General features: G+C 47.6%; 1 protein-coding gene across 1 annotated transcript; it reads right to left on the bottom strand.

Moving 5' to 3' along the window:
- Window positions 1–1874: 1874 nt before the first annotated feature.
- SETD4 (SET domain containing 4) lies at window positions 1875–25905 on the bottom strand. Its single transcript, XM_083171748.1, is given in 11 exon segments — window positions 1875–2564; window positions 7332–7455; window positions 9047–9127; window positions 13909–13990; window positions 14153–14327; window positions 17969–18109; window positions 18111–18399; window positions 20761–20849; window positions 21722–21759; window positions 23970–24065; window positions 25445–25905. Coding segments are annotated over 11 exon segments (1311 nt in total). The 5' UTR covers window positions 25509–25905; the 3' UTR covers window positions 1875–2432.
- Between the last annotated feature and the right edge of the window lie 1891 nt (window positions 25906–27796).

The raw sequence follows: 27796 nt of genomic DNA, 5'->3' as shown, positions 1-27796 counted from the left end.
AGACACGATTGCTGGTCTGCGCGCGTTTTGAGCCCAGCGATCAGGTAAAAGTCACCCCACACCTCAAAATCCGGCCCATGTGCGCGGCTGCCATTGCGTTCGGAAACACTCACCATTGAATGGATTTGCCCCTATACACAGCCATCAAGTCAGTCAAGACTTACACAGCGCTGCGATCAGCATGGGGAGGAGGCGGCGGCTGATGACATCAGAGGACCTCCCTCCCAACTGCCGGGAAATGCCTGCAGTTTCCGAGGGCACTCCCACAAAACGCTGGAGTTCCGCTCCCAATGTTTACAGAGGACCGAGTTGGAAATCTGAGATGTAGGTGACATAGCAAAGCTCGTGACTGATATCCAAGTCCCCTCTGCGGGGACAGTATAGCATTTTGGGGATTGTCATGGGTGGTTAATCAAACTCCCATGCGTGATCCTGTAGGGTTCAGACAGAGATGGGGAGTCTATTTCTGACGGATTGGGATGTGCGCCAGCTCAGATGCTTATAGCGGTGGTTGCGTCTGACGGGCGGCACAGGCTACCACTTTCAGTGGCACAGAATGTCCGCACACGTCAGCGGGTTCTCACATTTGCGTATAAAAGCAGAGCGCTGCGGATGTACGGAAAAGAGATCACACGTGCGTCCAGCGCAGAATCAGCCCCTCTAGTCACCAGATACGGTTCCGTGTTTAAAAACAAAATCTAGAAAAAGGCCATAAAGCTAAAAAAACACTTCTCTGGTAGTTTCCAGCTCCCCAAAGCTAACAAGGTGGCCCAGTAATCAGCGAGGAAGCAATGGTGCCTTGCACCTCACGTCTCACTGATGTTACAGCCTCCTAGTAAGCGGATAGGATAAATGATGAACAGTGTTGGGCTCCACATTGCCGGACACTAGATAACCTATCGTCAGGTATAGTACCAAAAGATTGGAGAATAGCAGAGGTAGTGCCAATATTCAAAAAAGGAAAAAAGGAAGATCCCGCTAATTACAGACCCGTTAGTTTAACTTCAATTGTGGGTAAACTATTTGAAGGATTTTTAAGGGATAGTATCCAGGAATATTTAGATCATCACCTTCTACTCAGTACTAACCAACATGGGTTCGTGAAAAATCGTTCATGTCAAACTAATCTACTAGGGTTCTATGAAGAGGTTAGCAAAAACCTCGATAATGGAAATGCTGTAGATGTGATTTTCCTAGATTTTGCTAAAGCATTTGATACTGTCCCACACAAGAGATTGATTAATAAAATGGAGAACCTAGGATTGGGTAAAAATATCTGCAGATGGGTAGGGAATTGGCTATGTAATAGAGAACAAAGAGTGGTTGTGAATGGTGCCGTATCAGATATGATACCGGTACTAAGTGGAGTGCCCCAGGGTTCGGTTTTGGGGCCCATTTTGTTTAACATTTTTATTAACGATATTGGGATAGGGTTACTCAGCAATGTATCCATCTTTGCGGACGATACAAAACTTAGCAAAGTCATCAAATCACCAGAAGATGTCACCATGCTTCAAAATGATCTTGCAATTCTAGATGAGTGGGCAAAAAAATGGAAGATGAGGTTCAATGTAGATAAATGTAAGGTTATGCACCTTGGGAGACACAACCAGTGTGCAAGTTACAACCTTAGTGGAGAGGAACTGGGTAATTCCATACTTGAAAAGGATCTAGGAGTCCAAATAGACAGCAATCTAGGATGTAGTGCCCATTGTAATGTAGCTACAAAAAAGGCCAACAAAATTCTGGCATGTATTAAGAGGGGAATGGAAACTAGGGACTCAAGGGTAATTATGCCACTATATAAAGCATTGGTGAGACCTCACCTAGAGTACGGAGTACAGTTCTGGGCCCCACACTATAAAAAGGACATCATAGAATTAGAAAAAGTCCAAAGGCGAGCAACAAAGCTTATTAGGGGAATGGAGAATTTAAGCTACGGGGAGAGATTAAGCAATTTGGGACTATTTACATTAGAAAAGAGACGTTTAAGGGGGGACATGCTCAACATGTACAAGTATATCAAGGGCCAATATAAGGAACTGTCACACACCCTATTTTCTACTAGAAAGGAATCTAGGACACGAGGGCATGAGTATAAATTAGAAGAAAAAAGATTTCATTCAGCTAGTAGAAAGAATTTCTTTACGGTCAGAACAGTCAAACTCTGGAACTCTCTTCCCGGGGAGGTGGTAACGGCTGGCTCATTAAATGCGTTCAAGGCAAAGTTGGACAAACATTTACTGGAGAAAAACATCCATGGGTACAAATAAGAAATATAATTTGTCTGTAAAATACCAGAACCAACCAAATCAGCAATGGATATCTATACCAGGTTGAACTAGATGGACGCAAGTCTTTTTTCAGCCTTACCTACTATGTAACTATGTAACTATGTAACCTGGCCGACGGACAGACAGAAGCGCACTCTATCAGAGTGTTCCAGTGTTTCCATACTGGTGACAGATTGCTGAATCTTGCAGCAGTTTCTTTTCTTCCAGCCTTAAAGCTTCCACCAAGGCGATGTGGGGGTCATTGGACTTCTTGGTTTTCAAGGTGCAGATCTGAAAGACACATTGTACTGTATTATATATTATAAATGATATTAGTGCAGAGGCGGGCTGAGCCGGGGGGCAGGGTGCCATGTGCCCCCCGGGCTGCTCAATCGATGTGTATGCGGGCCGCACGTTCTGAGGCTGCTGCTGCAGCCACGGCAGAACAGTCTTCTGACTGACTGGTCTCCAGAAACATGGCCGCCAGCCTCCTGCACTGAGGACATGTCTAGTGCAGGAGGCCGCTAGAGAGAGTGAGATTGTGCACTTTCTGTGTGCATTCCAACTAGTTCCACCTACTTCCCAGTGCCTGCAGCTCAGCCTCAGAAAAGATCAGGTAAGAATCTGGACTCCCGTTATTATACAAGGGAGGAGCAGCCTGTGGGATCCTGTTATACAGGGGGGAGCAGCCTGTGGGGTCCTGTTATACAGGGGGGGAGCAGCCTGTGTGGGGTCCTGTTATACAGGGGGGAGCAGCCTGTGTGGGGTCCTGTTATACAGGGGGGAGCAGTCTGTGGGGTCCTGTTATACAGGGGGGAGCAGTCTGTGGGGTCCTGTTATACAGCAGGGTCAAGCCTGTGGGGTCCTGTTATACAGCAGGGTGCAGCCTGTGGGGTCCTGTTATACAGCGGGGAGCAGCCTGTGGGGTCCTGTTATATAGGGGGGAGCAGCCTGTGGGGTCCTGTTATAGAGCGGGGTGCAGCCTGTGGGGTCCTGTTATACAGGGGGGAGAAGCCTGTGGGGTCCTGTTATACAGCGGGGTGCAGCCTGTGGGGTCCTGTTATACAGCGGGGAGCAGCCTGTGGGGTCCTGTTATATAGGGGGGAGCAGCCTATGGGGTCCTGTTATATAGGGGGGAGCAGCCTGTGGGGTCCTGTTATACAGGGGGGAGCAGCCTGTGGGGTCCTGTTATACAAGGGGGAGCAGACTGTGGGGTCCTGTTTTTATACAGGGAAGCAACCTGTGGGGTCCTGTTATTATACAGGGGAGCAGCCCGTGGGGTCCTGTTATTATACAGGGGAGCAGCCTGTGGGGTCCTGTTATTATTATAAGACAGGGGAATCAGCCCATTGTGTCCAATTATACAGGGGGAGCAGCCTGTGGGGACCTGTTATATACAGTGAAGCAGCCTGTGGGGTCCTGTTATTATAAGACAGGGGGAGCAGCCCGTTGTGTCTTATTATACAAGGTGAGCAGCCTGTGGTGTACTTTTGTTATACAGAGGCAGCAATCTGTGGATGCTATTATTATACAGGGGGAGCAGTCTGTGGGGTGCTATTATTATACAGGGGGAGCAGCCTGTGGGATGCTAATATTATACAGGGGGAGCAGCCTGTGGGATGCTATTATTATACAGGGGGAGCAGCCTGTGGGATGCTATTATTATACAGGGAGAGCAGCCTGTGGGATGCTATTATTATACAGGGGGAGCAGCCTGTGGGGTGCTATTATTATACAGGGGGAGCAGCATGTGGGGTGCTATTATTATACAGGGGGGGCAGCCTGTGGGATGCTATTATTATACAGGGGGAGCAGCCTGTGGGGTGCTATTATTATACAGGGGGAGCAGCCTGTGGGGTGCTATTATTATACATGGGGAGCAGTCTGTGGGGTGCTATTATTATACAGGGGAGCAGCCTGTGGTGTCCCGTTATTATTATAAGACAGGGGGAGTAGCCTGTGGTGTCCTGATATTATACAGGGGGAACAGTATATGTGGGGTCCTATTATTATACAGGGGAGCAGTCTGTGGGGTGCTATTATTATACAGGGGAGCAGCCTGTGGTGTCCCGTTATTATTATAAGACAGGGGGAGTAGCCTGTGGTGTCCTGATATTATACAGGGGGAACAGTATATGTGGGGTCCTATTATTATACAGGGGAGCAGTCTGTGGTGTCCTACTTATGGGCCAGTGCTCTGGAATTGCCCCCCCAGGCTAAAAGTTTCCAGCCAGCCCCTGTATTAGTGCAATAGAACATATATCCCGGGCACTTTATTTAGAATACATGTACTGTTACATTTTCTGAGGAATGCAATGGGCAGCTAGACCAAGGTGTAGGGGAGGCATGCCGCAGAGACACAGAGACCTTTGTACCCACTCGCAGCCCCTCCCCACATCTTCTGGGCATCATCCAATCACAGCATGACGAGCGACACAGAGGAGAGACACTTCGCAAAATATTAGGATTGACGTCCTGTTCTTATCGGCTAATTTTGAAGCAATATATTGTAACTGGAAAAGGAGGTATCACAATCTGCTAGATCAAATTAAGTACAGTGCTAGGGATGTGGGACAGACTTTACCAGAAATATGGCAGTGTTCTTTGTTCAACTTTGTCATTCAATTGCACATTTAAGGAAACGTAAAATACAGTTAAAACACAAAGAAAGAACAAAAGAGATAACTTTCCTCTACAACACTATAACAGAGGGAAAGAGGATAAAATGTTGGACTGGGGGCTCGTCCAAGGATAAATATATAAAAAGCTCTGCACATAGATTTAAAAGGCCACATATATAAAATACACGATCTATAGCTGCAATGGAACCATGTGCACTGCAGGTGTAGCAGATGTAACATGTGCAGAGAGAGATAGATTTGGGTGGGGTGTGTACTTCAAACTGATATCTATATTGCAGTGTAAAAATAAAGCAGTCAGTATTTACCCTGCACAGAAACAAAATAACTTACACAAATCTAATTCTATCTCTGGCCCTTATTCTGATTGAGTCGGGCGGCTGCGTGTTCGGTCGGACGGCCGATGTATTGTGTTTGTGCATGTGCAGAGGCGTTTCTGCGCATGTGCGAACGCCGCGCACGTCCGAATACAGCATGAATTCCGTACAGAAAACGATCGGTCAGAACCATCCGAGCAGGGGGTGGAGAGTGGCGTGAAGGGCTGTTTGGGCTCATTACCATATGCGTACGCCCCGCGTTTCATGGGCGTTCCCATGAAAACGCTGGGTGTACGTATGGTAATCTGACCGTGACGCACGTGTGGGGGGCGGACATATGACATAGCCGGATGTCAACTGCCCGCCCATATCCCTGCTTTCATACGGAAACATGTCCGAGTGGTCTGGAGCACTCGGAGCTGTCTGACCGCTCGGTCCAGCATTCGATGGTCGGCGACCATCGGAGGATGGGGGAGGTTCCCGCAGATGACAGAGTTGTTTGCGGTCCGTTCGCTCTGTGTCTTACCGCATTCTGACGGTGTGAGCGATCCGTACGGTAGGCGGGGCTAAGAACACTCGGTGGCCGTCCGAAAATACGCATCCGTCCGAGTCAACTAGAATAAGGGCCTCTGTATGTTACATCTGCCCCACCTGCAGTGCACATGGTTTGGTCCATTAGCAAACCAAACGTGCTTTGCAAACCAACTTGATTCACCCACTAAATCCCATTAATCATTGCTTGGATCTTAAGTGTGTATATTTAAAAGGTGGACAAAAAAAATAAACACAGTTGGTGGTATTCAATTGTTATATACAGGGCTGTGGAGTCGGAGTCGAGGAGTTGGAGGAAATTTCGAGTACCTGGAGTCGGCAAACAATGCACCGACTCCGACAATTATAATTAATGACTTCTCTACTGTAAGAATAAAGACCAATGCATGCAGTTCCTCACATAACCGCAAAACGAACACGTTAAGTGACCGTGAAAAAGCATGCTTTTCATGTGCTTCACTATATGGCCCGCAACGCACAATTCTGAGCACCAATACTTATAAATGTATTCTCCCTTGTAGTTTACAACTTATTTCCAACGTTCAATAAGGTTTTCAATACCTCGTTGGTAGAAATCACCTGGTGTAGACTCGAAAAATTCATTCAACCAAGCTCTCCCACCATACGCACATCATCTTTTTACGCGGATGAAGATCTGGTTTCGTGCGCGGGGTCGTTTGTTTACCTTGGCTAAGCCATTCCTTACGCTGGTTCATATTGATGTACAGGCACCATTTTTCGTCGCCAGTAACGATTCGGTAAAGAAATCGTTCCTTGTGTCCATGAATTGAACGGCGACGAGCAAGCAAACCAGCGGAGATTGTGGCTCGTTGATTTTTGTTGTCGTCACAAAGCATGCGGAACTCATGCTCCACACTTCTGAACCTTTCCTATTGTTTTTGTTCCCAAAACAACCAAATAATGTGGTTTTTAGCTTTGAACTGGTAAAGTTCCTGTTCCTGATGTTTATGCCTACTGCTACTATCCAGCCATTTAATTAATTAATAAATAACTTTGTTTTCATTGTGTTTGTCCTTTGCTTAAACTGTTCAATACAATAGACTGTTGGCTTCCCAGCCTCTAGTTTCTGTAGTAATAATATGTATGTTGCCTTTCTTTCCTTCAAGGAATGTATCAAATACATTCGCATATTAATACAGAGGAGTCGGAGTCGAGGAGTCGGCGTCAGAAGTACGAGGAGTCAGAACATTTATCTACTGACTCCACAGCCCTTATATAGCCCCTGAACATCCGTCTGAAAAGATGGGAGATTGTAGGCCAAAATTCAGTTGATCTATTGTTTTTTGCACTTATCATTACGGTCAGGTTTAGCCTCCACACATTTCAGCTCCGCACCCCTAGGGATAGCGAGTGGAAATGCTGGGGAAAAACAATTGAATACCGCCCAGTATATGGTGGAGTCGGAATCATACAATGCTCTGAAACATCACTAGAATACATTTTACTGTTTCATTCACATGACAGTAACTTTCCAAAGACCAATTCGATTTATTTTCTGGGAGCCGAATGTCATCATTTCCCTGACTCACCGCCTGCAGAACATGGGAGGTCTGTGCTAGTAACTGGAGACAGATCTTTCCCACCAGGTCCAAGCTGTTCCGTTCATTGGACTCGGAAACATAACTTCCCAGAAGAACATTTTTCCAGTATTTGCTGAAAGTAAAACATAAGAGGATTATATGTGTAACAAGGAGACGAGTGTTGCACAGGCAGAAGGAATATGTGGAATCTATTTTCATTACATCTATTCTGACTGGAAAACAGGTTCCTAAGTCGGAAACCTCTACATGTTCTGGGTCCGCTCAATGAGCAACACATTTATACATGGCGGAATAACAACCGTAATGGGTTCTATTAGAATTATAATTCTGAAACCAGTAAAATCCTGGGGATTTTCAGACTGGGAAACATTTTAAGTGCAGGATTTAGAATCTGGGCCGCAAGGTTCCACCATGAAAAAAACCTGTGTGCTTCGGTGTGAGAGTTGACCTGGGTTGTGTGTCCCAGGATCTTGCCCCTGGTCACGACAAATCCAGATAGGCAGCGGTGTGAAAGGGAGCACCCAAGTTCCATTAATATCGGTGTAATATTAATCAGGACTGACCCAATTCACTCCGACACATGACCTGGGCCCCAGCAACATCAGACCCAAATCCCAGGTCCTTTCCTCCGACTGAAACGGGTATCAACACGGCTTGATGATCCCTGGTCATACCTAGGATTTTGGTCAACAAGTGGTATAAATAGAATCAGAGTTAGGGGTCCCGTGTCCCCAATTTTAAACCCATACTCTTGAACTGGTGAACCGGAATTTGCAGTGTTTGGACACCAACATTATGTCAGCATTAAATTCAATGGACTGGATGTAATCCTGTCCGAGTTCAGCGGCCGTGCGGGATGCCGGACGAACTCAGAATATTTTAAAGGGGCAATCAGTTACAAGGCAAAATCATGCTTTGTAAATGGCGTCCCCTTTAAAAACTGTCTGAATTCAGCCGGCACCCCGCACAGCCTCTGAACTCGGATGCTCTTACATCTGACCCCATATACTGTGTTTCCAAGATCTGTCCACTGAGACCCGGCATGAATGGTAGGGGGATTTTTATTTGGGGTTGAAACCCAGAAATCATGTGTCCTATCCAGTCCCGTACTGGGGTCTTTAAATCCGCAGCCCATCCGAACGCTGTGCGCATGCGTGGGGTCCCCTTGTGTACCAACCGCGTGAAGGGTAGCCTTAGCTTGCCGTACACTGGGCGACTGACAGGTGTGGGGGGGGGGGGGGTGTCCCAGGGTGGACCCCAGCGTTTCATGGGCATGAGAAACATGGAAACGCTGGATTGGGCCTCAGCAAAAGCCTGTTCGGCAATATCATGCGCCCGCCCCCGGCTGGGTCAGAGGAGGAGAAATCCTTTGAATAATTTCTCCTCTCTGCAGCCGCATGTGAACTTAAGTGGTTAATACCTGTTACAACAAGTGCCTATAATCGGTTACTCCAATCGCAACGTATCTGGATAATAATTCTTGTCTCTGTTTTTTTATAAAGGCAGACCATATGTTCTACGTACAGGGCCTTTGAGACATCAGCAGAGCCTGGGCAAAGAGGGGGTGTGGCCTAATCAGGAGGTGTGGACATGACTCCTCCCCCAAAAATGAACAGGCCTAACCTATGTCACAGTGTCATATATACAATATCACCAGCAAATCCGTAATAAAACAATGAATTATATTCAGACGATTGGCGTACAATTCATCGGCTCCGAGGGACAGTAGCTTGACAGCCGTCAACAGTTTCCAGGAGGGACCATCCTGTCCGAACGTCAAATTCCTGGAAAGGGACAATAAATGTTAGTAACGTAACATATCGGGTGCGCAATGTTAAGGCCCCCATACATAGAGCCGACTTGTCCTAAGGACAAGTCGGACTCAATTCTCCTCCGAGCCGCCCGGCAGCTCCCCGGGAGGCTCACATACGATTAGGACTTTGATGGGCCATTTTTTACATGTGATAAATCGCATGCGATTTATCACATGTAAAAAAAATAACAGGGAGCTGCAGGGCGGTGAGGAGCAGTGGGGGCGGGCGGCTGGGGAGGAAGCAGTGGGGCAGCAGCGTTACCAAATCAGTCGGGGAGGGCGACGGTGACCATCAGTCTCCACTGTCCAGCGCTGTAGCGGGCGGGCAGCGGCGGCTATTACATCTACGTCAAATGACTCTCCGGCTTTTGATTGGCTGAGATAGAGCACTCTCAGCCAATCAGCGGCTGCGGAGGGAGGCCACTGATTGGCTGAGCGTGCTCTATCTCAGCCAATCATTAGCCGGGCAGTAATTTGACATGTTATTTTAAAGTTGTAATTGCCGCGGCCGCCCGCCCGCTACAGCGCTGGACAGTGGAGACTGATGGTCACCGCCGCCCGCCCCGCCCCCGACTGATCTGGTAACGCTGCTGCCCCACTGCTTCCTCCCCAGCCGCCCGCCCCCACTGCTCCTCACCGCTATGGTGCTGACTGTCACCGTCGCCCGCCCCGCCCCCGACTGATCTGGTAACGCTGCTGCCCCACTGCTTCCTCCCCAGCCGCCCGCCCCCACTGCTCCTCACCGCTACGGCGCTGACTGTCACCGCCGGCCGCCCCGACTGATCTGACATCGTATGTCCCGCAGGTCCGACCCCTGGGGCCGGGTCCGATACGCACGGGACCGCGCATCGGACCTGACCCCATGTCATGAAGAACGGATTTGGTCCGATTAATCGGTGGTTCTGAAATCATTCCCCTATCACTAAGGGGCTAATTCAGTTCCGCTCACTGGGCTGCAAATGTTTTTGGTTACATAGGGCGTGTTAATTCTAAATACGAAAACAGTTTTTCTCTATCAGCTGTACTTTTTGCACAGTCCAGGCTGCGGCACATTGCCGTCTGGGTGACCTGAGCTAGGTATGGGACATTGAATAAAAAGGTCAGTTAAATTATGTTATTCAACATTGGTTACAAGAGATTGTTTAACCCTAAACATTGGTACAGTCAAACCGATGTCAACCAATGTTGATTGATCTTTATTTATTTTTTTCTTTTTAATAAACAGGCTACCTAAGCATATAAGACGCAAATAAACTTCTGAAATGATAAATCATCCTTCTATTAAGTTTATATTGTTGTAGGTTACACACATATTAGATATATTATACACAAGAAAAAATCAACACAGAAAGTTCAACACATGTAAATGTTGACATAAGTGTGGCACTTCATCGGTGTCCATGTCGACACATGAGAATGAATATGAAAACATTCAAAAAAAGAAAAATAAATCTTCAAAAACTCATGTCAACCTTTTTCATTGTCGACCATAGCCATGTCAGTGTTTTCCATGTGCAATTTAATCCTGGGGTTGCCGTGAATCACGCGCAGGGGTGGGGGAGGGAGGAGAGGGGTGTCCGCGAATCACGGGAGGAGGGGTCGTGGGTGGATGCCGTGAATTGCGGGAGGATGGGTCGTGGGGGGGGGGTGTGGGTGCCGCGAATCGTGGGATGGGGGGGCGGGGGGTTGCAGTAAATCGCGGAGGGTGGGTCGCGGGGGCGGGGGGTTGCCGCAATGACAGGAGGGGGGGTCTGGGGTGGGGAATCGCGGTAGGGGGGGATCGTGGGGGGCACCGTGAACCGCGGTAGGGGGGGTCGTGGGGGGCACCGTGAACCGCGGGAGGGGGGGCCCAGGGGTTGGCGCGAATTGCAGGAGTGGGGGGAGGTGCCACGGGGTGGGGCCGCGAATCGCGGGAGTCCCCGGGGGTGCCGCGAATCGCCACAAGAAAAAAAATCAACACAGAAAGGTCAACACATGTAAGTGTTGACATAAGTGTGGCACTTCATTGGTGTCCATGTCGACACATGAGAATGAATATGAAAACATTGAAAAAGTGAAAAATAAATCTTGTCAACCTTTTTCATTGTCGACCATAGCCATGTCAGTGTTTTGCATGTGCCATTTAATCGTGGGGATGCCGTGAATGGGGGGGGGGGGGGGAGGGAGGGAGGTGCATACCCAATATGACCCTCTCCAGGAGGGACACATTGCTCTGTTTCTGGACTTTCTTCTTAATTTATGGATTACCATCACCTGTGCTTAAACACCTTTCTTATCAATTACCCTGTTTAAAATGACAGGTGATGACAATCATAAATTAAGATGGAAGTCCACAAACATAGCATTCTGTCCCTCCTGGAGAGGGTCATGTTGGGAGGTATGGAGGTGGGGGGCGCTCACCTGGTGTGTCTGGTGAGTAGCTGTGTCTTTGTTGTGTAACATGGAGAGGCAGAGGGTGTCTGGCACTGTCTGTGGGCTCACTGGGCTGGTTCTTTGTCATGTGAGTCAGTCATGTGAGTCCGAGGCTCCACCCAGCGTTATAGCTCCAGACACACTTTGAGTGACAGATGTAGCCAAATATATACTGTAAGAGATTGTTTGTGGTAAATCAAATTTGTTACTGAAGGGGAAAAAAAAAGTGAAGCTGTAACAAGCAAAGCTTTATTGCTACAACTCACTGCCGCTCACACTCACAATACAGATGGATAAAACAATCAAAACTGGGAGATGAATACTGGAAAAGTACTGAAATCTGAAAATGGGGGAAGGGGAGAGACTCCAGTCCAGTATACCTAAAGCTGGCCATACCCGAGAACGACCTGCATACAACCTGATCGCATGCAGGTCATAAGTATGAAAGAACGATTGTATGGGCTTTAAAAGCCCATACGATATGCTTATAACCACAAGCAAAGTCGACAGATCATAAGTGCAGCACGTATGATCTGAGGAGTGACCTCTGGACCCGCGGGACTGCGCATCATACCAATATACCTCACAATGTGCACACAATCGATCGCACGACCTGATGAAGTCGTGCAGATTGGCCAGATATCATTCTAGCGCAATGGTTCTCAACTTCAGTCCTCAGGAAACCCCACCAACAGTTCAAGTTTTCCAGGTCTCCACAAAGAATCACAAGTGAAGTAATTAGCTCCACCTGTGGATCTTTTAAAAGGTGTCAGTGAATAAAGGGCCTTATTCAGATCTGAGCTCAGTACAAATTTGATTGGAAAATGGGCAAAACCATGTGCACTGCAGGTGGCTCAGATGTAACCTGTGCAAAGAGAGTTACATTTGGGTGGGGTTTGCTGAAACTGAAATCTAAATTGCAGTGTAAAAAATAATGCAGACAGTATTTACCCTTCACAGAAACAAAATAACTCACACAAATCTAACTCTCTCTGCACCTGTTACATCTGCCCCACCTGCAATGCACATGATTTTTCCCATTTTCCAAACAAATTTGTACTGCGATCAGATCTGAATAAGGCCCAATGAGTGCACCTGCAAGGTGAGCTGAGAAATGTGATCTCTTGGGTTGTCCTGGGGACCGAGGTTAAGAACCACTGTTCCAGCGTGTGGCCAGATTTAATGCCCTGAAGTCTGTATAAATCATCACCACACAAAAAAGTGTTATTTGAGTCACTATCACGTTACTGTAATGTTAGTACGTCTTATTCATGTCACTAAAATATACTAGGAAATAAGAAATAGGGTAACACAAATCAGTCAAATCTTTAGATCTCAAAAATAAGAGCTGATAGCAGGGGCGTAACTAAGCCTCCGCAGCCCCCGCCATGGCGGGGAGGCGCAGAGTAACTATGGGCGCCTGGGGGGCTGCGGTGCTATAGTTACCCGCTGCGCTGCTGCCCGGCCGCATCTGCGGTCACTGTCCCGTCACTCGCTCCCGGCGCTGGCTCCTGCTGATAATGAAAAGTGACACTTAGAAAATGGCTGCCCCTGTATTGCAGACAGTTTTGGCAGCCATTTTCTAAGAGTCACTTTTCATTATCAGCAGGAGCCGGCGCCGGGAGCGAGTGACGGGACAGTGACGCAGATGCAGCCGGGCAGCAGCGCAGCGGTGACTGAGGGAGACTGGACGGGACAGTGACCGTCAGGTAAGAGTATGGGGGGGGGGGGGGGGCGCCGAAAATTTTTGGCGCGGGGGCGCAAAATATATAGTTACGCCACTGGCTGATAGGTGACAATGTATGTTCTATTTGAACTCAGCACACCAAATATACATAAAAGTGGGAAATTTACTAAGATGGGAGTTTTATTTCACACAGGATGTTAAATATTTAGCACCTTCTAGATAGTATCGGATTCGTTGCCCATAGCAACATCCCATGTGAAAAAACTCTCATCTTAGTAAATTTCCCCCAAAATCAGCTAAAAAAACCACCAAAACGCGTGTTGGGCTGTGTAATAGACAGATCTAAAGGAAGACCAATTACTCAGAGCAGCGTTATCAGTCTTATAACACCCCGTAACTGTTTTGGTAAATTACCAACTGGTCAAGCTTTCTGATTGGCCAGTACTGTGAATGTTCCAATATTCTTATTGGCCCATCCCATTAATGTTGTAATGTTCTGATTGGCCAATCCTGTGAATTTGCTACAACTCTGATTGGCTAGGGGAACTTTTAATCTTATAAACTTTAAAGTGGCATACAGCAAAAGTTTAATGAGGGGAGAAAATAATATGAATAATGGCTTAAAAATCCACAGAAATTGGACAAGAACTTACTCTAAGAACCCATTCTCCTCCAGCAGCGACCATTTCTTCTTGAACTGTTTATCTGTGTTGGACACGTTGCTAAGGATGACATCTAGAGAGATTCCAAAGGGAAAAAAAAGAAGATTTTATATATATATTAATCATGGTACTGAAAGAATGAAGTGGCACATCTATATCTATTCCTGTAGGTGATCTGTATCATTACTATACAACCTCACATGCGCAGTAATGCACAGTGCTAGGCTATACCAACCTCTGGCCACATAGACGCTTCTGTGAGGGTTACTGGCTGCCATAAAGCCATACTCCAGCAGGAGGCGCTGGTTGTCATGATGTCCATAGCAGATAAACACCTGCTCATATTTCTTGTAGTGGACATTAGTCCTGATCTCATAGCAGCGCGTCTCCTCACTGAATGCAGCTTCCACCTTGTAGGGAGAGATAAGAAGGCGAATGTAAGCTGGTACAGCTATATACACAGCGGGTATACTACTCTGCTAGCCTAGGCTGTACAGCAGGGGTGGCCAGATCGGTCCTGGAGATCTACCAACAGTCCATGTTTTCCAGACCACCTGTGGATCTGTAGAATATGTGCACCAGCTAGGTGATCTGGAGAATGTGACAGTTGGTAATGACTACAGCTGTGCAGCAGCTAGGTGATCTGGAGAATGTGACAGTTAGTAATGACTACAGCTGTGCACCAGCTAGGTGATCTGAGGAATGTGACAGTTAGTAATGATTACAGCTGTGCACCAGCTAGGTGATCTGAGGAATGTGACAGTTAGTAATGATTACAGCTGTGCACCAGCTAGGTGATCTGAGGAATGTGACAGTTAGTAATGATTACAGCTGTGCACCAGCTAGGTGATCTGGGGAATGTGACAGTTAGTAATGACTACAGCTTTGCACCAGCTAGGTGATCTGGGAAATGTGACAGTTAGTAATGACTACAGCTGTGCACCAGCTAGGTGATCTGGGAAATGTGACAGTTAGTAATGACTACAGCTGTGCACCAGCTAGGCGATCTGGGATATATGACAGTTAGTAATGACTACAGCTGTGCACCAGCTAGGCGATCTGGGGAATGTGACAGCTAGTAATGACTACAGCTGTGCACCAGCTAGGTGATCTGGGGAATGTGACAGCTAGTTATGACTACAGCTGTGCTCCAGCTAGGTGGTCTGGGGAATGTGACAGCTAGTAATGACTACAGCTGTGCACCAGCTAGGTGGTCTGGGGAATGTGACAGTTGGTAATGACTACAGCTGTGCAGCAGCTAGGTGATCTGGAGAATGTGACAGTTAGTAATGACTACAGCTGTGCACCAGCTAGGTGATCTGAGGAATGTGACAGTTAGTAATGATTACAGCTGTGCACCAGCTAGGTGATCTGAGGAATGTGACAGTTAGTAATGATTACAGCTGTGCACCAGCTAGGTGATCTGAGGAATGTGACAGTTAGTAATGATTACAGCTGTGCACCAGCTAGGTGATCTGGGGAATGTGACAGTTAGTAATGACTACAGCTGTGCACCAGCTAGGTGATCTGGGGAATGTGACAGTTAGTAATGACTACAGCTGTGCACCAGCTAGGTGATCTGGGAAATGTGACAGTTAGTAATGACTACAGCTGTGCACCAGCTAGGTGATCTGGGAAATGTGACAGTTAGTAATGACTACAGCTGTGCACCAGCTAGGCGATCTGGGATATATGACAGTTAGTAATGACTACAGCTGTGCACCAGCTAGGCGATCTGGGGAATGTGACAGTTAGTAATGACTACAGCTGTGCACCAGCTAGGTGATCTGGGGAATGTGACAGCTAGTAATGACTACAGCTGTGCACCAGCTAGGTGATCTGGGGAATGTGACAGCTAGTTATGACTACAGCTGTGCTCCAGCTAGGTGGTCTGGGGAATGTGACAGCTAGTAATGACTACAGCCGTGCACCAGCTAGGTGATCTGGGGAATGTGACAGCTAGTAATGACTACAGCCGTGCACCAGCTAGGTGATCTGGGGAATGTGACAGTTAGTAATGACTACAGCCGTGCACCAGCTAGGTGATCTGGGGAATGTGACAGTTAGTAATGACTACAGCCGTGCACCAGCTAGGTGATCTGGGGAATGTGACAGTTAGTAATGACTACAGCTGTGCAGCAGCTAGGTGATCTGTAGAATGTGACAGTTAGAAATGACTACAGCTGTGCACCAGCTAGGTGATCTGGAGAATGTGACAGTTAGTAATGACTACAGCTGTGCAGCAGCTAGGTGGTCTGGGGAATGTGACAGTTGGTAATGACTACAGCTGTGCACCAGCTAGGTGATCTGGAGAATGTGACAGTTAGTAATGACTACAGCTGTGCACCAGCTAGGTGATCTGGGGAATGTGACAGTTAGTAATGACTACAGCTGTGCACCAGCTAGGTGATCTGGGGAATGTGACAGTTAGTAATGACTACAGCTGTGCACCAGCTAGGCGATCTGGGATATATGACAGTTAGTAATGACTACAGCTGTGCACCAGCTAGGTGATCTGGGGAATATGACAGTTAGTAATGACTACAGCTGTGCACCAGCTAGGTGATCTGGGGAATGTGACAGTTAGTAATGACTACAGCTGTGCACCAGCTAGGTGGTCTGGGGAATGTGACAGTTAGTAATGACTACAGCTGTGCACCAGCTAGGTGATCTGGGGAATGTGACAGTTAGTAATGACTACAGCTGTGCACCAGCTAGGTGATCTGGGGAATGTGACAGTTAGTAATGACTACAGCTGTGCACCAGCTAGGTGATCTGGGGAATGTGACAGTTAGTAATGACTACAGCTGTGCACAAGCTAGGTGATCTGGGGAATGTGGACTCAGCGCCGATTTCCCATTAGGCACGTGCCTAGGGGCGGCACATGTTTGGGGGCGGCACTTGGATGCTTGTGATAGTACTATCAACCTGAAATGTACCAGTAAGTGCAAAATATCCACTGTACTGTACTATATTCCATCCTAAATAGAGTGTAAGTGGAAAGGACATGCAGATACTGCCCCTGTAAACTGTCCTACTTAGTAAACATGTATACATAATAAAAGAACGTCACAGTTAGTGGCTTTTTAAATTAATCCATTAAATTAGCTATTATCAAATGAGGGCTTATAAGTAATAACGGGGGCAGCCGTTATTGTTGTGCCTAGGGGTGCCATCACCCCTAAATCCGCCCCTGCATGGACTGTTGGTAGATCTCGAGGACTGGTTTGGCCAACCCAGCTATACAGTACACTAGTGAGCTATATACACAGAATATAAAACACATGGTTGCTCATGCACACTACACAGCAACAGATGAGTATATGAGTATGTAGTATATTGTTTTCTGTGTAGTCAAGTAGATGATTTGCACTGGTCCACTAGTGATTTCAGCATTGATAACATGGTCAGAAACCCTAGACAAGGTCTGGCCAACCTGTGTGAAACTACAAGTTCCAGCATGCCTAGGCCACAGGTTTGCTATTAGTGAATGCTAAAACTGTGACAAGGCATGCTGGGACGTGTAGTTTCACAACAGCTGGAGGGCCAAAGGTTGGCCGGGATTGGTCTAGACAACCACAGTACAGGTAAGTCCTCTAGAAATGAGAGCCAGATGTATTTAGCTTCAAAAAGTGATAAAGTGGAGAGTGGTAAACAAGCAGCCAATCAGCTCAAGCTTAGTGCATCTTGGGAAGGCAGAGACTCTACATTCCATTGGGTTAGATCCCGAAGCATAAGGACATCGCCTGCAATTCTTTGTTCTGCAACTAGGTGGCGTTGTCAGATTACACAGGCAGCATTGAATTTGAGCTGAGGCAGCTGTCAATCAAGCATGCTTTATCCATTATTACGGTAGCCCAACACTGCAGAACTTCCTGGGCACCTCCATAACGGTCTTTCAGCAGTGTAAACGGCGGTTGTCACAGCAACCACAATAATGTACAGTTACAGACCGCTAAGCATTTATCCAAGTACAACGCATGGTGCCCATACATTTACAATATATTGGGGTAATTGCCCGATCCCCTGACGGTCGCCTCTAAGCCATTACCTGTACTCCTGGACTGTGGTTCAGCAGATCTAAGAACGGAGCCAGGGCGTACACGTCCTGCTCCGCAGAGAAGCAGTCCCGCTGCGCATGTTTCATGTACACCGTCCTGGTGTTCACAGTGCACCAGGCCCACCGCAGAGCCATCGTAATGCAAAATCTTCTCCGTGTTCTCCGAAAATAGGGACTGTAGGGATTGGAAGAACGGCACAGCCGAGGAGTAGAGCTCACGGACCGTTGTCCTCTGCTCTACGGCTCGCGCCTTTGCTGGTTCTGGCAGGAAGTTCACGGCTTCTGGTTCCCAGTACACTGGGCAGTCATAGGTGGTGGGCAACACATCTAGGTATGGACGCCATGGTGACTGATCCCCAGCGTAGCGTTCGGTGATTAGGAACGTGCACAAGGCCAGTAGAGGGGAAATGGGGGGACGCCACCTAGTCACGGGTGCAAATAACACTGGATTATTCAACTTAAAAACAAAGAATTCAATCACACGAAATTCCCAACAAAATACATTTTACAATATTGTATTTTGCAATTTAGAGCAATGCAGAATTTATTTTAGCATAGAATGTTAATCAAACTTTTACAGCCTGGCCGTGGGAACAGGGTTGTTGACCGCGACTAGATTTAGCCTATATCAATACCGTTAGAAGCTAACTTAACAATGAATCAATATAATTAACCGTATACGATTTTTCTTTTTTTGAGATATAAAATAAAAATGAGCAACAAGAATTTATTTCACCTAATTTCACTCAATGCATTAAATGGCTACAACTGTTTTCTGGCTCAAGTGCTATAAAGGCGAGCGCCACCTTCTTAAGAAAAGTGCTGGGGGTTCTGGTGGCGTTGGAAAGTGGTGGTCGCTCATCCCAGAGCTGGCGGGTGAATACGGACTGTCAGCGGTCCAATTGTTCTGACTGGATGACCGACACAAGAACCACTTGCCAATAGCCACTAGCCCGGGTGAGGGTTGGGTACTTGTGTATTATCACGGCGCCCATCGCATCGCATACAATAAAGCATACGATGGTATGCGATATCGCGCAATGTTGTACAATGTCATACAATTTAAAAATTGTATGACATTGTATATGGCATACAATGCCATACTATGCGATGGGATGCGATTAAACATTGTATAAGCGCCCTAATGGGTGCTTACAATGTTAAATGCACCCCCACGCTACCCCCCCACTATAAACGTGAACCGGAAGCATGGCAAGCACGCTAGGGGCGGCGTTACGCGCCCTACAACCTTTTCATACCCCCACTATCCACGTCGGCGTGGAGTTGATTTTATATAGTGTGGCGAGCGCAGCGAGCCACCGAGCCCGAAGCGTGGCGAGCGCAGCGAGCCCCGCGAGGGGACGTGCATAACTTCACAGGTATACGCGTCCGCTCGCCACGCTTCAGGCTCGGTGGCTCGCTGCGCTCACCACACTATATAAAGTCAACTCCACGCCGACGTGGATAGTGGGGGTATGAAAAGGTCGGAGGACGCGTACCGCCACCGCTCGCCACGCTTCGGGTTCAGGTTTATAGTGGGGGGTGGCGTGGGGGTGCATTTAACATTGTAAGCACCCATTAGGGTGCTTAAAAGAACCCATTAGGGTGCTTATACAATTTTACATCGTATATGGGGCAAAATCGCATCGCATCGCATGCCATTGGGTGTATGGCATGCGATGCGATCAAAAATCGGGCGACGTGCTAGTACACAAGTACCAAGGGTTGTACTTCAGTACACGTGGTGATACCAGACAGGAACTGTGCTAGATTGGGGGTGGGGCGGTGGTTGGGATAGGAGGGTATTACTCTAGTTCCAGGTACAGGGTGGAGCATTTTGTGTTTAAGTTTAGTAATTAGGAGTTTGGTCATTCATGTGTTCTTAATCAGACTGCAGACCATGGATTCCCAAACGCCAACATTACAGTCTAGGTTTAAATGACATCCAAATTAAATTGACAGAGGTACTAATAAAGGCATATGTGCTCAAGCATGGATATCCTGGGAGATTCTGCTGTAATTTATTTAAGGGTAAAGATTATGGGCCCAATGACTCCCTATGGAAGGCTTGCAAGGGGCCGCTCGGCACACGGCGTATCGGGTGGTGCGCAAGATTTTCGGGAAACTGCAGACCATACTGAATTAGCCCCTATGCACACTATATGTGACTAGAGTAACAAGGGTGATTTCCTCCCTGTACTGTGGCATCTGCTGAGGATTATAGCACTGGAAATGAGGACGTCCGCTTGCCATATAGGGCAACCGAGGACATCCCAATAGAAGCCATTATTATAAACCAAGGATCATGTGACAGAACATAATGCATCAGGAGGGTTCTGAGCTCAGGCAAGTGATTTGCTTTATGTTTGATTCCATATAGTAGAGGACGGGGTGCGGTCACTGCTGGGGTGATATCCCGGAGCGGCAGGAAGGACGGAGCGCGGTCACTGCTGGGGTAGTATCCTGCAGCACCAGGAAGGACAGAGCGCGGTCACTGCTGGGGTGATATCCCAGAGCACCAGGGAGGACGGAGCGCGGTCACTGCTAGGGTGATATCCCGGAGCACCAGGAAGGATGGAGCGCGGTCACTGCTGGGGTAGTATCCTGGAGCACCAGGAAGGACAGAGCACAGACACTGCTGGGGTGATATCCCGGAGCACCAGGAAGGACAGAGCACGGTCACTGCTGGGGTAGTATCCTGGAGCACCAGGAAGGACAGAGCGCGGTCACTGCTGAGGTGGTATCCCAGAGTACAAGGAAGGACGTAAGCCGGGAACACTCACCCTTTAATATATTTCCCGAGGTAACTTTGGAGGACAACGTTGGTGGTGAGCAGGCAGGACTCTGGTAAGGAGATGATCAGCTCCCCCGGCTGGAAAGGGAAACAGAATGCGGGTGAGCTGATGTAGAGCGCACTGCGGATGCACTAGGCCTCAGGTACACACTGCTTCCCACTCCGCTATTTATCAGTGTATGAGTTTAACAAGGTCGATAATGGGAAGGTCGACATGAGTAAATGTACACTGTACCACATGTCAGCACATCGGTTTAAAAAAAACGAGAGACATTGATGTCGACCTTCCCTTTGTCGACCTTAGCCATATCGACCTTTAGTGGTCAGTCGTCATCGTGTCGACCTAACGAGCGCATCTCGGCAGTAAACGAGCCAATATCTGACTAGATAAGAAATCTATACTGCGCTTATCACTTATGTACGAATTAGGCGCTCCTGTATGTTTATCCAATGCGGAGAGGACAAGATGGCCTCCCATCTGGCAAGTTCATAGGCCAATATGGCCATTGGTCTAGGCGCAAAACTACTTATCATAATGTGATCTTAACTATGGGCCTAATTCAGACTTGATCATAAAGCAGTCTTTTTCTCAAATGGACAAAACCATGTGCACTGCAGGTGGGGCAGATGTAACATGTGCAGAGAGTTAGATTTGGGTGGGTCAAAGGTTGACATGAGTTTTTCACTTTTTTTGTCAAAAACAGGCGGTATTTCATACGCTACCATCCAATAGGGCATGGAGGGAGAATAGAATAGGGTGCGAAGCACGGCGAGGGGACGCGATACACTAATACCCAGTACACAATTTCCATGTCGACTAACGTGGACATTCGGCACAAAAATAAACCTTTTGACTGTAGACCTTCCGACCCTATAACCTTTAGTGATCGACGATGACCAATACCCTTAGAAAATTGTGATTATACGTGGCCTATAGGCCAGCTACAAACCTGCAGAGATTGGGTGGTCAGCAGTCCCCGTCCTGTATCTAAAAAATAAATAATCAAGGTTAAATACAGGGGGACACAGCTCGCAGAGAGTGGAGGCACAAAAACTGAGAGTGGGGGCACAAAAACTGAGAGTGGGGGCACAACAACTGAGAGTGGGGGCACAACAACTGAGAGTGGGGGCACAACAACTGAGAGTGGGGGCACAACAACTGAGAGTGGGGGCACAAAAACTGAGAGTGGAGGCACAAAAACTGAGAGTGGAGGCACAAAAACTGAGAGTGGAGGCACAAAAACTGAGAGTGGGGGCACAACAACTGAGAGTGGGGGCACAACAACTGAGAGTGGGGGCACAACAACTGAGAGTGGGGCCACCACAACTAAAACAGGGGTAATATGCTAATAAATAGTAATAGAAACTTTTCAAACCGCCGGTTTCCTGCATCCCAGCAAATAGTAACAGACCCTATACTGGTGTGTTACCCTCTGATTATAATCTCCATTTATTTAAATCATCATAAAATACGATATTCGCTCGGCACCATATATATTGCATCTGAACAACGTATAAGGCACATTATATAGAGAGGTTACCATACTGTCCCTTTTACCCAGGACACTCATGGATTACACAGGTTCTGTGGCTGCCTGACATCAAGCCGCCATCCACTTGGTTTTAATCAGCCACAGAACCTCTGTAAACTATGGGGGTTATTCTAGTCCGTTCGCACGGGGACCAACAGTTCGCATGGAGTGGCGGCGGATAGTCGAGCACATAGGAATGGCCAGCGTTTCATGGGCGTTCCCATGGAAATCAGCCCGTGAAGTGGGTGCTTGGGGAGGGCAGCTGACATCACCGGATGGCAGCTGGCATCACCGGATGTCAGCTGCCTGCCCACTTCCTGGCGAATGTCCACCCAGATCTAAGGTGATCATCGAATGATGTGGGTGTTCCCCCACAGCCTGCGAATAGATGTTTATGGTAAACCTCCTTTCTCAGCCCGTGCGAACGTACGCGGCATGCGGGGGGGGCGTACCGGCATGCACAGGGCGGCGTCTGGTGGACTGGCAAGGCTGCAATTCTTAGACTGGGGCTACGGTCCATCAGCAGGACAACGGCCCTAAGCACACAGCCAAGATATCCAAGGAGTGGCTGTGTTCATGTCCCTGAGTGGCCCAGCCAGAGCCCAGATTGACCATCTCTGGAGAGATCTGAAAAGATAGTATCTAGATCCCCTTCAGTTTTGACAATTTTCCCATCATGCCCTGGGTCCACGTATACCTGGAGGGGGGATATAAATCTGTGGAGAGCGAAGCGAGCCACAGTGCCCGAAGCGTGCAAACGTAGCCAGCTCGCGAGGGTACAATGCAGCTACAATAAAACAAAATAACCTACACCTACATGAATTAGAGATAAAATAAAAAACGTTGTGAGGGCATCTAACAGCTTCCGCCCTCACTGAACATCACATCCTGTAATCAAAACTGAAGGGGATCTAGTCTCTACCGATCTGAAAATGGCTGTGCACCAAAGCAGAGAAGATTTGGCTAAACTGCCCAAAGATAGGTGTGCCAAGCTTGTGGCATCATATTCAAAAAGACTTAAGGCTGTAATTGCTGCCAAAGGCGCATCAACAAAGTATTGAGCGAAGGCCGTGAATACTTCTGTAAATGGGATTTCTTTTTTTTTTTTGTGTGTGTGTAGAATTTTGAGGGAGAAAATAAATTAATTCCATTTTGGAATAAGGTTGCAACATAAGAAAATGAGGAAAAAGTACAGCGCTGTGAATATTTTCCAGATGCACTGTACAGATGGAGTACGGCTCATCCTGGCAGGGGATGGCGCTGGCGACGCCAGCCGCCATCCCCCGCCAGCGCCATATCAATGGCGAGAAGGGGACACGCGTGCGCACGAGAGGCGCGCGTCACCTTCCGACGGCGCTTCCATCCGTTCCCCCGGGGTCCCCGCCGCCTGCCCCCCTAACCCTGTCCGTCTCCCTGAGGCGGAGACGGATAGGGTTTCCGTTGCGCTGGCGACAGAGACTGAGACGCGCGTGCGTCTCAGTATGTTGGATGGCAAGGCTGCTGGCGGATCACCAGCAGGGACGTTCTGGCGATCCGCCAGCAAGGCTGAGCCATACTCCATCTGTATATATTGTCGCGTAGCAGCTTTACTTTAAAAACAGTTTTTTATGATTTTTCTTTTTCTTGTCACAGCGAGCGACATTTTGAGAGGAAATGAGTCTTTTACCTGGAAAATGTGCTTCCCTCAGCCGTGTATCCCGAAAGCCTCTCTCCTGCAGCCATCTCCTCAGCTGAATATACTGCTTTTCCCTAGTGTAATTCACTAGAGGGAACCAGAACAAAAAATTAGCTTGCATCTTTTGGGATTTTGCATATTGTTATCTCTACTATAAATATATAATGCTAATACTAGGACTGGCCGACCTTTGGCTCTCCAGATGTTGTAAAACTACAATTCCCAAGATGCCATGACACAGTTTGGCTATTAGGGAATGCTAAATCTGTGCCAAGGCATGCTGGGATATGTAGTTTGACAAAAGCTGGAGAGCCACAGTTTGGCCAGAACTAGCTAATACAAATGAAGCAGAGCTTATTTCAACTACCAGGTGAGTCATGCGGCTGAACGAAATCATTCGATGTTCGCTCAAAATTTATTTCCTGCCCTTGGCTAATAAAAACCAGTCTAGACTGACTGTTATTCTGGTGCAGATGGACAAATTTAGGGTGGGCGATGACATCATGTGACAAATTCAGCCCACTATGAGCGGGTCCGAATCGGCCTCCTTTTCTGTATCTAGTCTTACCATATTATCCCTTTTAACAGAGACACTCATGGATTACACAGGTCCTGTGGCTGGCTGACATTAAGCCTGATTGGTTGTAATCCGCCACAGATCCATGAATGTCCCAGTTTAAAGGGACAGTACAGTACAGTACGAATACCTCTTTTCAACAGATCGTGGACCATAGTCAAGGAGGAAGGTTGACCCCATTTACGCCAGCACACAACCTGGTATTTTGCAGGTTGGGGTCCAGATGTAGGGTGACCAACTCATCCCTTTAATCCGGGACACATATTAATTACAGGGTTGCCGACCCTCCCGGAATTTCCGGGAGCCTCCCGAAAATCGGGTCCCCCTCCCGGCCCCCCGGAAGGGTGACCCCCGGATCGTGGCAATAAAATACCGCAATCCTCGGGTCTCAGAGGAGGGGGCGGAGCTAAAATGACACAATCGCGTCATTTTAGTTCCGCCCCCTTAACGGAGATCCCTGAATTCGCTGGTTTACCAGCATGTGGGTGGGGCTTAGTGATGTCACGCTTAAGCCCCGCCCCCTGAGCGGCTACTGAAGCTCTCCTCATTCTCCCGGAGAGGAGAATAAGAAAGTCGGCAACCCTGATTAATTACACAGGTTCTGTGGTAGTTTAAAACCAGGTGAAATGGAGTCTTGAGGTGTGGCAGTTTAAAACCAGGTGAAAGCCAGCCACAGAACCTGTGTAATTAATATGTGTCCCGGATTTAAGGGATGAGTTGGTCACCCTATCCAGATGTGACAGGGATTCTAACACCAGTAGAACTAGAAACATGTTTATTTATGCTGGCTCGTTCCCGGGATTTCGGCAAGAAAGCGGCATTACTACTAAAACAAAGACACTGAGCTATTCATTTATAGACAAAGAAATGAAACATAGATGCGCAGTACCTGCAGATCTCTCTCCGACGTTCCTTGCTCTCCGCCGGGCTGTGCGCCCTCTTTTAGGTTTCATTTATATAGCATCTTCAATTCAGATATTGATCACTTGAGTTTGTTTTTGCACAATGGATCTGCCTTAAAAATGTAGACAAAGAAAATGGCTGTCTTATATTGTGTCGCTCTGTGCATGCAATGATATGCTGCATACCTATGGTGTAACTTCTTGTTCCAGAATTGGCCCATCTCCCAGCATTTTCCTATACATTATTATCACATGCAGTGGTACAAGCTGCTAATGACATAAACTATCCTGCGGCTTATACAACGCACGACAGACGTCTACCATAATTAAATGCGTGATTCACATAACGGGCATTTGTCAATACAGTCATTGATCCACAGGCGGAGACCAGCTGCGGCACACGTGCGGGAGACACATTGTAACTTCCGGGTTCTTCTTTGCGCCTGCCCAGCTACAATGCTGCTGGTGGGTATCATGTGACGTCACTGACCTGCGTGTCCCGAACGTGAACTGCTTGCTACAGGCGCTGTTAGAAATGTCTGTCTGCGACGCTGCAGGCCGCCATCATTGCGTCGCTTACTATCATTATGTAAATAGATATATTTAAATTTAACCCGAAATAAATCCTTCAGAGCGGAATAAATACAAAATATTGTGAACTTTTACTGAAATTGAAACTGTTTAAGAAATTTTCTGTGCTAGCCATAGATCATTCTGATGCAGCCTGTACCATTGGCATGGTATGCTGGGGCTTATAGTTCCACAACAGGTTTGAGAGCCACGGCCATCCTACCTCAGCCACATAAAGTGGATTACCCTCCTATATTTGTGGTATATCAAGTATTGTAGAATATTATAATATGACCTATATAATATGGCATGTCTTTTTAGTGTGGACGAACCCAGTAAATCGGACGCAAAGTTAAACTTGTTCTTGAAATTATTTTTTAAAGGTGCTTTCCCATTGACTTCAATGGCCAATTCATCTCAGTAGCGTTTGAACAGTTGCATAAGCTGTAAGCCACATTGAAATCAGCGGGATAGTGAAATATTAAAGAAAACCCGTGTACTCCCATATTTAATTCATATCAGACGCATGTAAACTACGTATCTAATGATTATCAGGCACGTGCAAACACACAGCGGTTGTCTCTGTAATGGCCATGCACCAGTCAGCCAATAAGGCGGCACTGTATTCATCCTTTTAGTGCAGTACGTGAAATCATACAAAGGGCCTGATTCAGAGCTGATCGCTCATCTGCAACGTTGCAGATGACAGTGAGTAGATAGCCTCCACCCAGACAGAGGGCCAGATGTACTAATGCTGTGTACACACGGGGGCGATAGGGGCTGAAATCGCTGGGAATATGGTCGCTGAGCGACCATATTGCCAGTGATTGGAGTGTGCACCTGCGATAAATCGCCGGGTGCGTGCTCCCGTTTTCAACCCCTGAATGGTCGCTGGTCGGAGGAGCATGCTCCTCAGACCAGCGACTTCCATTGCCTCTTCACCCAGCAGTGTTTAAATTTTCATCTGCGACCATCTCTGGTCGCAGATGAAAACGGGACACGGGGCAATATGATTGCTGAGCAATATATTGCTAGCAATATATTGCCAGCGATCATATTGCCCCGTGTGTACGCACCTTAAGCTTCAAAAGTGATAAAATGGAAAGTGAATAACAACCAGCCAATCAGCTCCTACCTGCCATGTCACAGACTGTGTTTGAAAAATGTCAGGTATGAGCTGATTGGCTGGCTGTTTATCGCTCTCCATTTTATCACTTTTGAAGCTTAGTACATCTGGCCTAGAAAGAGAAAATGCCCTAATTATCTGTGAACCTATCGCAGATCAATATCTGCCCGCAAATCCTAAACCATCAAATGTTTTTTCCAGTTTCCATAGACACTGGATGATTTTGCCCAACGTGTATGGACAGTGATGATGGGGAAAATCACTGGGCTGAAAATTGATCAGTGCATACACTCTGCCCCGTACACACTGAGCAATTTTCTGTTTAAGCGATTTTCCCATGGGCATACCTCCCAACTTTTGACTTGAAGAAATAGGGCCACTCGCGCGGCGAAGCCGCGCGTGCGCCCGAAAAGGGGGCGGGGCGTATGCAAATGAGGGCGCGGTTTATGCTAATTAGCCGCGACCTCATTTTCATACGAGAATAGACGCTGTGCGCATGCGCACAGCGTCTATTCTACTAGATTGGGGGGTCTCCCAACTGCCACCCCCCGCAGCGGGACAATGCCTGCCGCGGGTGGGACAGCGCGACAGGACCCGAAAATCGGGACTGTCCCTCTAAAATCGTGACAGTTGGGAGGTATGC

The sequence above is a fragment of the Crinia signifera genome, chromosome 2 (assembly GCF_055691185.1).
Source record: "Crinia signifera chromosome 2, ASM5569118v1, whole genome shotgun sequence".
Classification (NCBI taxonomy): Eukaryota; Metazoa; Chordata; class Amphibia; order Anura; family Myobatrachidae; genus Crinia; species Crinia signifera.
This window is presented reverse-complemented; position numbering and strand designations above follow the sequence as displayed.